The sequence below is a fragment of the Carassius gibelio genome, chromosome B21 (genome assembly GCF_023724105.1).
Source record: "Carassius gibelio isolate Cgi1373 ecotype wild population from Czech Republic chromosome B21, carGib1.2-hapl.c, whole genome shotgun sequence".
Lineage (NCBI taxonomy): Eukaryota > Metazoa > Chordata > Actinopteri > Cypriniformes > Cyprinidae > Carassius > Carassius gibelio.
The window spans coordinates 234,614-249,124 of record NC_068416.1 but is presented as its reverse complement, the minus strand read 5'-3'; the positions used below and the strand labels follow the sequence as shown (position 1 = coordinate 249,124).

The 14,511-nt window shown below is 37.1% G+C and overlaps 2 protein-coding genes across 2 annotated transcripts in view; both read right to left on the bottom strand.

Annotated features, from left to right (window-relative positions):
- Nucleotides 1–237: 237 nt before the first annotated feature.
- Nucleotides 238–12,811, bottom strand: LOC127985548 (ladderlectin-like). The gene is made up of 4 exons (XM_052587602.1): nucleotides 12,794–12,811; nucleotides 955–1,074; nucleotides 667–778; nucleotides 238–471 (listed from the first exon to the last, which is right to left on the bottom strand). Exons 1-4 carry the CDS (start codon nucleotides 12,809–12,811, stop codon nucleotides 404–406), a joined length of 318 nt encoding a protein of 105 aa, XP_052443562.1. The 3' UTR covers nucleotides 238–403.
- A 192-nt stretch (nucleotides 12,812–13,003) lies between these two features.
- The window catches only part of LOC127985547 (guanine nucleotide-binding protein G(o) subunit alpha-like), an 11,415-nt gene continuing 9,907 nt past the window's right edge, over nucleotides 13,004–14,511 (bottom strand). Inside the window, exon 7 of the mRNA XM_052587601.1 lies at nucleotides 13,004–13,171. Coding sequence (XP_052443561.1) covers nucleotides 13,004–13,171 — 168 coding nt within the window. The remainder of the gene's footprint in view (nucleotides 13,172–14,511) is intronic.

The following is a 14,511-nucleotide window of genomic DNA, read 5'->3' as shown; positions in this document are numbered from 1 at the left end:
AACATATCTGTGGAAATCTGCTGAAGTCTGATTTAGTCTTTTGTATATCTTTTTTTAAACTAAGTAACTGTTCATAAGATTTTTGTCTGCAAGTCACTGGAACACAAACATATTTCTAAGCCCGATGATGACACTATTCAGTCATATTCTAATAACCATATTCTAAATTTTTGCTGCACAATATTAATATAATGTTTTCATACATGATTTTAATGAAACTACACAACACACAATATATGCTTTGTCAATTTTTTTTATTGATTAGAGTAGTGCTTTAGAAAAGATACTGAGAAAAGAGGCAAGTTTAATTTCAGATTAACATGTTTTATAAAGGATGAGTTCAGAAAATGTAAATGTATGTAGCACAATCACGTGGAGTGGAGCAGGATGACTGCATGTGATCTCACAGGTTTTTAGCACAAACAAAGCCAAGTTGTACTGAACATGTTATGTCGTTCCAGCAACGGTTAGCTGTAGGGTGGAAACATTTTGTTATTCTGACCATTATTGTGGTGTGAGACTCAAAATAAAATGAAATATTCAACTCAAGGCTTTGTGATGTCCAAATACGCCATTTTATGTTACTGTAGCCTATATGACATTAAAGGATTGATTATAGGATGTGAATAATTATTGAAAGTATTAATAAAATCAGTGCTTTCTTACAGGTCCAGGCCAGCTCCAGGCAGTTTTCTATATTTCCTCCATTGGTAGGTTCTCCAGAGCACCAGCTGGTGTAGTCAAAGGGACTTCCATCGCTCCAAATCCACTGTCCTTCCTAATGAGAGAAGAGAGTCATTACAAAGTACTCAGACTACAAAAAGAAGGTAATTATTGAGTGTTTAATACTTTACCTCATGTTTAAATATCAAAAAGCAGTTTAACCATATCAGTCTCTTTAGGCCATACTTATGTCATCTTTAAAAAAATAAATAAAAAGGCAGAACAACTTACTTGTTCACCATCCTGAGCGCCAACCCAAAAACGTGTGGAAGGCACCAGGCTCAGTAGGAGATCATTTTCCAGTTTATTATGCACAGATGCAAGGTTTGCATCATAAGTTTGACAGTTTCTCTAAAGAGACATTGTTACATTGTTAATCCCATATCTTTTAAACAAATTTTTTTTTTTTTTTTTTTTAAATGTCTGGTTGATTATTTGCTTAATACTTATTTATAATTATTTATTATTTGAAGAAAATCTAGTTTAGGCTTAACTTTTTTCAGTAAATATATTAATACATTAAAAAAGGTTTTCTGAAAAAAAAAATATGACAATGTATTGGAAGCATGGAAGCATATGGGTAGCAAAAATCAGTTCAAAATGCAATATGTAAAATGGCAATGCATTTCTGTATTTAAATTAACAATTAACATTAACATATGTGCAACATTAAGTTATTGTACTCAATATACTGTACATAGTATTGAGCAATCAATCAATCAACTGATTAAGTAATAAAAAAAAAACTATTGCAGTTTTACAATACATTACCTCCGCAGTGATCCAGTTAACTGACTAAGGGAAGTACTTGTAGCATCTGACTCAAAAAATTTTCCATCCATTGGGGCATTTTTCACCTAAACAATACATAAACTTTAAGGTTCTTGTAATAAACACAGTATATAGTCTTTACACACTGCAGAAACATCATTAATCATTGCAAAATTCAGTTCAAACATATACATTTCCTGTCCAAAGATATGGCAGAAAAAAATATTTTTAGAGCTGCTTTACAGCAGAAATGAATGTTGTTTCCACCATCTGTTTTTCAATAATTATACTGTATAATTATGTAGTATAAAGCTTTACGTAAAGGTGACTAGATTTCACAATGACTTTAAAGATCTTAATCTGGAATTAAAAAAGAGGTGTTTTCACAATGGTAAATAAATATATTGCTTACCATTTGCATTCACAACAGAATACATAATGAAAAGAAGCAGAAGACTCCTCAGCACTGCCATAATGAACCCTAAAATTAATAAGCCGGAAAAGCTTTAAATGTCTTCAATCATATTCTGATTCTTGATTTATCATAAAGAAGCTTTAAGTATAATAGTTATTCAGCAGGTTGATGTGTCAAAAACTCACCTTGGTTTTCAGATTGTAGCCTTCAGACTGTCAGTGAAGATTTTGTGAAGCTCTAGAAAGGGCCCTTCTTTTATATGTTACTTAATGTCAAGTGAGTTTAGGTCACAAGGATGATACAGGATGTGAGTCTTTGGCAATAAACGTTTTCTTCTAAAGAAATGTGACCGTTCAAGTAAATAGGTAATGAAACACATATATAGATTATCTGCTATCTTGAATCTGTAGAGGACAATGTAAATTCAAATATTGGATCACTGGGTAATATGAGCTGGTATTTGAAAAAATCTTTTATTTATTATGGATTCAGAAAGAGCCCATTTTCAGAGGCTGTCTGTGCCTGAGATGTACTTCTAATGCTGAAAATGCATAATCATAGTTTCTTGGCATTTAAAATGATGACATCATCTTTAATCAAGGCTAAAGTTAAAAAGCTACATTTTTTATTGTCCCTCTAACCTTAATATAAAAAGCAGTAAATAAAATTAACCCCTTAACTGTCACCCTACGTTTACTTCACTATATTACAATCAAATCTAATCTAATCTTGACAAACTATATATCGTTGGAAAGGTCTAAGACTCCCAAATATATATTTTGCCAATGTTTTTTTGTTAAAAATTACGTCGGAAAAGTAATAGATCAGGAGTTTTGACCTTTGTTTAAAAAAAAGACTTAATGGTACATCAATATCATGTTACAAAATGTTTTCATTCATGAATTATAAAAATGTAGGTTTGTATCATGCACATTCAAGTCTATCTTCAAAAACGTGAGTGACAAATATATGACTCCTAAATTAATTTATGGTATCTTTTCCCTCTTGACCGCCAACACAGTATCAGTAATTTCTATGATGTGGCATACTACATACTGTAGTAAGAATATTTGTTTCTGATATTTTTAAGCTTCTGTTGCAATGTTTATGAGTTAAATGGATAGTTTATCAACCAAAAAGATCATCATGTGGTCTTTGAAAAACAATTATCTCAGGACATAAAGCCTGAATTTTCATTTTTAAAGGGTACCCTTTTAAAGGGTACATAACATACAGAGTTTCACCTAATCTCATGTTAATCTTGAGTACCTATAGAGTAGTACTGCACCCTTCATATCTCCAAAAACGCTTTAGTTTTATCATATTTATAAAAGAAAAATACAGCTTTCCGATTCTCTCCAGGAAAAGCCGAGATCCTGGAGGCATATCGTGGGGAGTTATAATACTGATGTTCATGGCCGCGGGAAGTGGGGGTGCTGCAGCACCCCCTAGTGACGAGAGGGAGATAAAAAAAATGTAGGCCTATTAAAATATTTTGCACAATTTATAAATTCCTTATGAATATTTTAGAAAATGATTTTGACACACGCAGTCTATTATGTATATTTTGGATTTTAATTTCATATTTTGAGGCCTAATCAACACAGGTTCGGAAGTTACGTTGTCAACGTCAGGCAGGCAGGTTTGGTCGCCGAGTAACGAGGTTTCCCGCTCGTTCCATGCAGAATACATCCATCTTTATATAATACAGCGCACCTCGACATTTGGACACCTGTAACCAGGGCACCCCGCCTGCATGTAGCTCAGGTAAGAGAGCATGGTGCTGCCGAGCTTGTAACATTTATTTTTTTGGCAACAAGTGTGGGATCAGCTTTGACTAGCCAAGCAATTGTAAGTAGTACACTATAGTATTTTTGTAAGGTGGTGGGGATGGAGATGGAGAGTATTATTTCGTTCGTGTGTTCTTTGCGCAATGGTTGTGGAGAACTGTTAAATAACGTTTAAATAGTCGGAGATTATTTCCTTGTGGTTTGTATAAAAAGGTTGGAGATGGAGACAGAAAACTTTATACTGTGCGTGTGTTCTTTGCGTAATGGATGTGGAGAACTGTTCAATAAACAAATTGCTTAAATAGTCAGAGATTATTTCCTTGTGGTGTGCGTAAAAAGATTTTGGAGTTAATAGAGTTGCGTGTGACATAAACGTGCAGTGACTCAAGCCAGCTGACCAAATCGATTGCATTGTTTTAGCGTTATTGTGAAGTTTGATTAATATTATATTTTGTTGTAATATTATTTGTTGTATCTAAATAAGTTGCATGTATGTATAGGCTATCCGAAATTGTAATGAAAGTAATTATTTCGTTTTCTTTCGATTATTAAACTATTATTTCTGATTCTGCTTCTGCTTCAGATTAATAACGCATTGCGCATATCTGAGAACTGATGTCTGTGTGTTTCAGACCCTGGCTGGCTGTGCACTGAAGTGTACATGACAATAAAGTAGTAAATCTCAATGTATTTATTTTTAAAATGTATTTTAAGTAGGCCTATAGGCTCATAGGTTTTTTGTCAAAAAAAAAAAAAAAAAAAAAAAATTCACATCACCCCCTGTTCAAAATTACTTCCCGCGGCCCTGCTGATGTTTCGTGTTGTTACCATTAACATATATTCTTATGTCCTAATTTTCAACAAAATACAGAAATATGATGAAGTTGTACTTACAGTACATGAATGTTTTTTTTTTTTAATCACTGGGACCACTCTATTTCTAATAGCAAACTATGTACAAATCCAGCATCGACCTGGGCCTTGTTTATAAAACATTCGTCACTGAAATGACGAGAACACACAAATGCACTTGATACACTTTGTTGCTGCTCCGGAAAAACAAACTGCATCCACTGTTCATGTAATGCTGGGTTCTATGGCGTTATTTCCCTGTCAAATGTCGAGAGCGCATAATTGTAGCGCGAAAGTACATTAATATGATGCGCGAGCGTGAATCTCTGCTCGCGCGCGGAATATAATGTGCGCGAGCGCGAATCTCTCTGCTCACGCGCGGAATATAATGTGCGCGAGCGCGAATCTCTCTGCTCACGCGCGGAATATAATGTGCGCAAGCGCGAATCTCTCTGCTCGCGCTGGAACTCGGCTGGAACCGCACATGGAACACATGGAATAAGTTCACTGAATTTCAATCAAGACGATACATTTGACATATTTAACAAATAAAACTGGTTACCTGAGATCGTCAATTCGGTGGATCCATCTCGGCTTGTCTTGATTGAACGTCAGTAAATTTATTGCTTGTTATGATCGATGATCAGCTGACTTTCTCAGACCGCATAAAACTGATCCTGCAAATTTGCTTTATTCAACATCAAGAAGATCAAGCCTTTTCTTTCGGAACAGGCTGAACAACTCCTTGTTCAAGCTCTTGTTCTGTCCAGGCTGGACTATTGCAATGCCCTCTTGGCAGGTCTTCCAGCCAATTCTATCAAACCTTTACAATTAATTCAGAATGTGGCAGCAAGATAAATTTTTAATGAGCCAAAAAGAATGCATGTAACACCTCTGTTTATCAATTTGCACCGACTTCCAATAGCGGCTCGCATAAAATTCAAGGCATTAATGTTTGCCTACAAAACTACTACTGGCTCTGCACCCATTTACCTACATTTGTTACTTCAGACTTATGTGCCCTCTAGAAGCTTACATTCTGCAAATGAACACTAACTATTCTAATTCTATTCTTAAAGGTGCCATCTGTAATGTTTGGCAAAAAAAAATCAAGTCATACTCCACATTCCATACCAGATGGGGGCAGTATGCCTCAATAAAGTGAATTGGTCTACTCTAGAGTAACAAACAAGAAACGGCATAGTCTCTATGCTCCGTCCCTACTTTCACGAAAACACTACAGCCATAGCCGAAGCCTAACTGTGCGTTCACACCGCCGGCGTCGAGAGTGTCAAAAATCGTTCTTGCTGCTCTGCTCACGACGCTGCAGAAAGATTTGTGAGCGCTCAGACGCTCTAACGTAGATCAAATGCTTATTTTGTATTTAAAGCGGCCGCAAAGCAAACAAGCTTGTTGATCTCGTGCAGACTAACCATAAGGAGTTATAACCTCATTAAATATGGTTGTGTACAAAATATTAGGATCCTTTACTTAAAATGAACAATCTCAGACACCTTGGTCCACGTATCACTTTTATTTTTTATGTCCCTGTACGCAAACAGGGACACATCATAGATTAATACAAACGCTAAACAGCAATAATCAACCTGTCCTTTATTCTGCTTGAGAACTAATGTGCCAACTCTCTCAAGCATTCACCGTGAGACACACGCAATTGACTCTTTTCACACGCTTTCACGCCACACATCAATTTTTTCACGCACAGTAAAACCACGAAGCAAAGAGGACACGGAGACCAACAGACTAGACAGAGCAGGTTAGTTATGATACATAGGGCTGTGCAAAAAATCGAATGCGATTTTCATGCACCTCTCATCAGTAAAGACGCTCCTGTAATTAGAAATAATCTCCAGCATGTGCATTCAGATCAGGGTTGCCAGGTTTTCACAACAAATCCTGCCCAGTTGCTTCTTAAAACTAGTCCAAAACTAGCCCAATCGCGTTTCCGGGAGGTTCCCCGATAAAAATTGCTTCCCAGGGTTAAAATATAAATTTTGGGGAAGGGTTTCCCTGGTAAAATTAGCATTTTAGGGGCTAAATATCACGTTATTGGTATTGGGATTGCTTCAAACCGCGGACATGAAAAACAACCGCAGACTTGGCAACACTGGTTCAGGTGGAGCGGCAGTTACTGCACAGAGCCTTAGTCTACCGACAACTAACACAAAATCGCTTTCAAAATCGACAAAGAATCGGCTGCGATTTTAACATCGATGTTGTGTAGATTGTCAGTGAATTACGGCTCCGTGTAGTAAATGCCAACCAGTGTTGCCAAGTCTGTGGTGGTTGTTTTTCATGTCCGCTGGTCACAGCGACCCCAATACAAATAACGTGATATTAAGCCCCTAAAATGCGAATTATACCAAGGCAACCCTGCTAAAAAACCTATATTTTAACACCGGGAAGCAATCTTTTATCGGGGAACCTTCTGGAAGCGAGATTGGGCTAATTTTGAGAAGCAACTGGGCAGGATTTGTTGTGAAAACCTGGCAATCCTGATCTGAACACACATGCTAGAGATATACTCCTAATTACAGGAGCATCTTTACTGATGAGATGTACATGAGTAAAGACATGCACAGCCCTATATAATAAAATGGGTAACGTTAAGTTATAGCTAGCTAATTATCAAACGCAGCTACGGTTAGCCATCGCTAACATTAGCACGTTTATCGAACAGCCTTCGATACATTTCTATGTTATAACTTCCCGAAAACAAATACACAAACATATAAAACAAACTTCTAGCGAAATACTAACAGCATCTAACTTGCAAGTTCAGAGTCGAACCTCATTTCTTTCAAGTCAATCATTTGTCTCCAGCGATTAAAAGCAGTGCCGATGTTTACTCTGGTATTCTTATCGGATTTGATTTGTGATTCCGAGCGCGGTTGTTTCCCTGTAGCGGGTGTTGGTCTCTTGCCAAGGGCTTCAGCTATCCTTCCGCTCTATTCCCTGAACTGAAAGTAGTGGGCTGTACTTTCCAAACGATTGACATCAGGTTCAAGTACACGCCCACAAGCCCTGCGAGTTATTCGTGTATAGCAGTTTGGCTGGTGGTTATATTGCCCGCATACCGCCTCCCATGGCCGAAACTGGTATTACAACACCTGTCGGGCCGGGGCTAGTAATGCTAATGCTAATTAAGGTTGATATCTCTGCAGCACTATAACTTGACATTTTTTTAATGACATCATCGCCCTTATTTCTTCTCATTCTTTTGATGCGTGTAGGTCATGTTATGGATATTTTTACCTCAATTTCTGCATATGGCACCTTTAAGAAAAGAAAAAATCTAACTACTTTTCTAAAATTTTTGTATTCTATATTCTTTTCATTTATTTATTATGCAATTGTGTGTGTATGTATGTACTGTATATGTATATGTATGTATATGTGTATGTACTGTATATATATATATATATATATATATGTACTGTATATATATATATATATATATATATATATATATATACACACACACACATGTATGTGTGTGTTTGTGTGTGTAAAGACCTTGAACAAAGCTTGCTCTATTCTTTTTTTAAACTATCTGATTTCTTTTTATTTATTATATTATTTAAAAGCCCATGCTTCGTGTACTGTGTTAACCTAACTGAGACTTGTTATAGCACTTATATTTCATTGCCCTTTTTGTTGTTTTTGATTGCTACCACTGTCCTCATTTGTAAGTCGCTTTGGATAAAAGCAAATGTAAATGTAATGTTCCATGTGCGGTTCAATATCAACCAATAAGATTCCATGTACTATGTCGCACTTTCAGTCAGTCGTTGAAGCCTATTTCTGATTGGTTGTTGCCGTTTTGACAGCGTTTATGCCAAGAGCAAAGAGGAAAGAAATAGAAGAGAAGAGTACTGAGGAACCTGAGCAGGCCCAGAGAAAATTCTTACAAGAGTAATGTGTATCTGAGAGCCTGCACCGAGTTCCAGCGCACGAACAGAAAGCTTCGCGCTCCGCACATTATATTCCGCGCGCGAGCAGAGAGATTCACGCTCGCGCATCATATTAATGTACTTTCGCGCTACAATTATGCGCTCTCGACATTTGACAGGGAAATAACGCCATAGGGTTCTTTATCTGAGAAATGCTCATATAAGGAGCTCCACCATCGTATACGTCATTAAATCCACAATCGGAAAAAAAAACTGCTGAAACTTGTAAGAACCCGGAAGTACGATTTTGGCCATGTTTAACATCTTGTCATCGCCTTAAGAATTTCTATGAAGATTTTGTGAAGCTTCAGAAAGGACCCTGGTTTTCTATTTTATTTAACATTAAGTATGTTTAAGTCACGAGGAAGATACAGGATATAATTATCTTGTAATAATGTGTGTTCTATCATGGAAATTTGATTGTTCAAGTAAAAGGGTCATAAAACACTTATTGATACCCTGTTAGCTTATATTGTGGAGGACTGTCTAAATTAAAATATTGGATCATTGAGTAAGACGAGCCAGTACTTAGAAAACTATGAAATATGCAGTTATATTTATATTTAAATTAATCTCATTCAACTTAGGTACTTAAGGAGGGTTTGACAAATAAGTGATAAATCAGTAAAATCAACAGAAATAGTTACCTTCTAATCAAAGCTAAAAGTTAAGAAACTAAAATGTTATTTGTCACTCCAACATTAAAATTAAAACTAGTGAATAAAATTAACCTGTACAAATAAATTACTCTGAAATTAATCAGTGGTATTGCTGCTTAACTTCCAACACACAGTACTAGTCAAATTCATTTATGTCACATGCAATATTTAGTAAGAATATTGTTTTTAACATCAGTTGATATTTTTTATGAATTAAAGAGATAGTTTAACCCCCAAAACAAAGATCATGTGGCCTTTGAACAACAGATTTAATTTTTGAGTGAACTTAACTAAAAATTTATGTTACATCAGCTAACCATAACAAATATTTTATTACAGGATTTGAAGCCAGGCCCCAAAAAATGTTGCCAAAGAACTGTTTCTTTTTTCAGCTAGGTTGGTATTTGGTTTGCCTGTAAGCTAAATGTAGAAATACAACCCCAGTTCTACCAAAAAGACTCAAAAAGGGTTGAAGATAAAACTCATGTATTTATTCACAAAACCAATAAAAAGAACAGAATTATTTTGGCATAGGCCCCATCTGTATTTTTAAATAGATGTAGTAGATTCCAGCTATTCCTGTCGAAGATGAAGGCAGGGCGGTGCATTCCCCAAAAGAAAGAAAATTAAATACACACCATACTAAATACTTCATACAAGATCCTAGAATATATGGACAAAAAAATAAGATTTAATTAGTCATAATTAAAGTGATTATAAAAGCATTTAAGAATGTATCAGATTATAGCTTAAAGTATTAGCCTATAGAGTAGAGGAGATGGGCACGATACAACGGATGGTGACGGGGGCCACGATAAGCCGAATGGTGATAGATAGGAGCCACGATAGGCCAGATTGTGATTGATAGGAGCCACGATAGGCTGGATAGTGCCATGACAGGCCAGACAGTGCAAGAGGCCAGATAGGCGATACTGAGAGATAGGCCACAGAGGCCCCGACAGGCCCCAGTGGGAACGGCCCTGATGGGCCACAGAAGATAGAATGGCCCTGGCAGGTCACAATGGGAAAGGTCTCGACTGCAGAGACATGGCCTATGGGCCATAGTGAGAAAGCCAAGAGGCTGTATAATGAAATGCCTCGGTAGGCACAGAGAGGAAGGCCATGTAAACAGACCAATAAACACCACAAGATAGGTAACAGAGGGGATGGCCAGGAAAGACAGGCCACAGAAAGAGTCCAATCTGGAGATTAAGTTTTATTACTTGTACTAGTAGTTGAGTTTTATGCGGAAAGGGTAAAAACTAGGGCTGGTAATTTAACGCTTTAATTAGATTCATTAATAATGGAGAAAAGTAAAGTGTTAAAATTATAAATGCATTTGACACACTTGCCCCACCCCAGATCTATGTGGATCATCTCCCATTTTACACAGTCGATTGATATTATGAGCCAGGGCAACAACTGCATGATGGAGCCAAGAAAATGTCCCTAAAATTCAAGATATGGGGCAAAACGCCCGTTTGCTCAATTTTGTCAACAATACGATAAAGAGTAACCAGAAGTCTTCCTCTCCGAGCAACACACATCGGCATTTCATTTCTTAATCCATGATTCGAATGAATTTGATGAACCATTTGGTGCGTTGAACTATTGGCATTACGCGTTGGCTTTGAAGTGGTGCTGCACAGACCGATCGGTGTGTGAGATCAAAGTACCGTGAGAGGACCTCTTTGCGAAAAGGGTCTACGCAACAGGAGAGACTTAAGTCGTAATACTTATCTCATATAAGAAATAACAAAGACAAAAGCATTACACCTTACAGTGTGCTAGACAGAGTATTTTACAGAAAAGAATAATGTGAGCATGTAGGTGATTCTTTTTATGGGATGTCCATGGCTAGATCAAGACAATGCCATCTCTCATTCTGCATGTGCTACAACAATGTGGTTTCATAGAGACAGAGTGAATGTGTTAGCCTACCTGAAGTCCAGATTGGTCTCCAATTGAAAATGCATGACCAGTCATGAAAATGGCAGTCAGACAACGACGATTACAGACTGCTGAGCTTCTGAAGTTTTGTATCAAGCGAGACTAGACAAAAATTTGCTTGCAAAACTTTAACAATTAGTACCCTCAATTCCCAAACAATGAAACATTGTAATTAAAAGGAAGGTTGATGTGACACAGTGTTAAACATGCCTCTTCCCAAACTTTTTTGGAGTGTGTTGGATATTTATTTCATACTTTTGTCAATTAAATAAAAGTTAAAGAGAATGAACAAATCACAGGTTCTTGATTTTATAGCATTTTACAAAATGCCCCAACTTCTCTGGAATTGGGGTTGTATATAAACTATTAGATAAAAAGAAATGGTTAAATGTATAAATATTGTGGTAGTGGAGAATGCCTGGTAGACACTTGATAGATCAAAACATATAATTAATATGTTAAACTGAGATGTAAATCTCACATTGATTCATTGTGGTATGGCTGATGTTTCGAATTTCTTCTGCTTCCCATAACTGTCAACAGTAATAAGTTAAAGTGCTCTTCTTTTACTCTTCACTGAACATCAAGCGTATTTACGTCACAAGGATGTGATACTTTTGGAATAATGTGTGTACTGTCATGGAAATGTCATGGAAACTCACCTTGGTTTTCAGATCGTTGCCTTCAGAATTTCAATAAAGATTTTGTGAAGCTCTAGAAAGAGCCCTGCTCTTATTCATGACTTAAAGTGATAGTTCACCCAAAAATGAAAATTACCCTATGGTTTACTCACCCTCAAGCCATCCTAGGTGTACAGAGCCCTGCACAAGATTATGCAGGAAAAAAAATTGTAGGCTAAATCGTGAGCACGACTTACTATTTAATTCCCTCGATTTATAAATTGTGTGAAAGATTTAGTAATTTGTTCCTTCGATTTGCTGAAATGTGCATACAATTAATAAATTGAGAGAATTAATTAGTAAATTGTGCGCATGATTAAGCAAATGAGTGGCTTCTGGTGCTTTAGCAGTGAATGCTTCTGGACTCTCAAGACGTGTTTTTTTTAGCAAAGTTGGTGACATACTCGTCATACTCTACTGTCGTCTCTCAGTCCCTCACAGTCACACATACAACATAATGACATTATGTGCAGTTTAACTGTATTGGGGTGTCCGAAAACCAGTCAGTATCTGGTGTGACCACCATTTGCCTCACGCATTGCAATACATCTCCTTCGCGTAGAGTTGATCAGGTTGTTGATTGTGGCCTGTGGAATGTTGGTCCACTCCTCTTCAATGGTTGTATGAAGCTGCTGGATATTGGCAGGGACTGGAACACAGTGTCATATACGCTGATCCAGAGCATCCCAAACATGCTCAGTGGGTGACATGTCCGGTGAGTATGCTGGCCATGCAAGAACTGGGATATTTTCAGCTTCCAAGAATTGGGTACAGATCCTTGCAACATGGGGTGATGGTCATGGATGAATGGCACAACAATAGGCTTCAGGATCTCGTCACGGTATCTCTATATATTCAAAATGCCATCAATAAAATACACCTGTGTTCATTGTCCATATCATATGCCTGCCCATACCATAACCCCACCTGCCACCATGGGCCACTCGGTCCACAGCATTGACATTAGGAAACCGCTTACCCACACGACGCCATACATGCTGTCTACCAGGATTCATCCGTGAAGAGAACACATCCCCAAAGTGCCAGATGCCATCAAATGTGAGCATTTGTCCACTTAAGTCAGTTACGATGATGAACTGCAGTCAAGTCGAGACCCTGATGAGGACAACGAGCATGCAGATGAGCTTCCCTGAGACGGTTTCTGACAGTTTGTGCAGAAATTCTTTGGTTATGCAAACCTATTGTTGCAGCAGCTTTCTGGGCGGCTGGTCTCAGATGATCTTGGAGGTGAAGATGCTAGATCTGGAGGACCTAGGCTGGTGTGATTACATGTGGTCTGCAGCTGTAAGGCCGGTTTGATGTACTGCCAAATTCTCTGAAACGCTTTTGGAGAAGGCTTATGGTAGAGAAATGAACATTCAATTCATGGGCAATATTCGTTAACAAAAATTTTTTTGTGACTAAGGCAAGACATTAATGAGCTAAAACTATAGGCAAGGCAAGGCAAGTTTATTTATATAGCACATTTCGTACACAATGGTAATTCAAAGTGCTTTATATAAAAGTAAAATAATAATGAAGAAAAATAATAGAATAAAATAAAACAAGCAATTTAAATTTTTACATTTTAAAATTTACTTATTTAAAATGAATTTAAAACAGTTAGAAAAGTAATAAATAATGTCCGGGCTAATCCATGGTTTATAATGGGAGTGGATAGTAGCCAAAAATGTGATTATAAAAGGAGTCCACATGGCTTCGGGGTTAATAAAGCCTTCTAAAGCGACGCGACGTGATTTGTTTAAGAAAAATAACCATATTTACAACTTTATAAACTTTAATATTTAGCTTCTGCTAACTTTCGTATGTGCGTTCACAAGAGAGTGGAGTCCAGTGGATGAAGTAGCACATAGGCGTAGAATAAGGTTTGTTTGAGATGCACCTTGCCTTGCCTGAAATGTAGGCGAGAGTAGGCAGCTACAGTGAGGGCAGGAGTGAAATAAACACAGTCAAGACAGACAGTTCTGACCTCTCAAAGTGGAACAGATACCTACAAGATCAAAGGCAGATATCGAGTTATTCACACTCACATGCTGTGTTGCTAAAAAATATACCTGTAAATATAATTTCAGTTCTGTTGCTGGTTGCACTTTATTTTACAGTACGTGTACATACATGTACTTATAGTGTACTAACAGTGCATTTATCTAAGAAAGTTCTGGTAATACAAGGTAACTACATGGGGTAGAGTTAGGTTTAGGGGTAGGTTCAGGTTTAGTACATAGGTATTACAAAGTTATTGCAATTACTATCATAAGTACATAGTATGTACATGAGGAACAGGACTGTAAAATAAAGTGCTACACTGTTGCTTTTATATGAAAATAAATATGATGAACAAGACACATAAAGTGCTTGCTATTTAATTCCATATGAAAGGTATATTTACCATCCATTTTTACTTTGAAGACAAACCTGTCTTTTAGAATTGCATGAAATCAGATGAAAAAATAAATAGAACAAAATATATATTTTTTTAGAAGAGAATACAGCATTACAGTTGTCTGAACTAATGAGCATTTAGCTGTGGTCAATCAGTCATTTCCCATCATGCTTTTGATCAGCACAGTCGGTGGAGAGCAATTTCATGTGACTGCACAATCCGACACCACTGCTTCACCCACGCAAGTGTTTTTTAGCACACGTCAGCATGGGCGGAGTTTGGGGGGGGCTAAG

Bases quoted from the DNA above. Each gene is read 5' to 3' on its own strand.
- LOC127985548 (XM_052587602.1), bottom strand. The intron at 779-954 runs GTAAGTTGTTCT...TTCTCTCATTAG, and splicing joins GCGCTCAGGATGGTGAACAA to GAAGGACAGTGGATTTGGAG. The intron at 472-666 runs GTAAGAAAGCAC...TCCACCCTACAG, and splicing joins CCTGGAGCTGGCCTGGACCT to CTAACCGTTGCTGGAACGAC.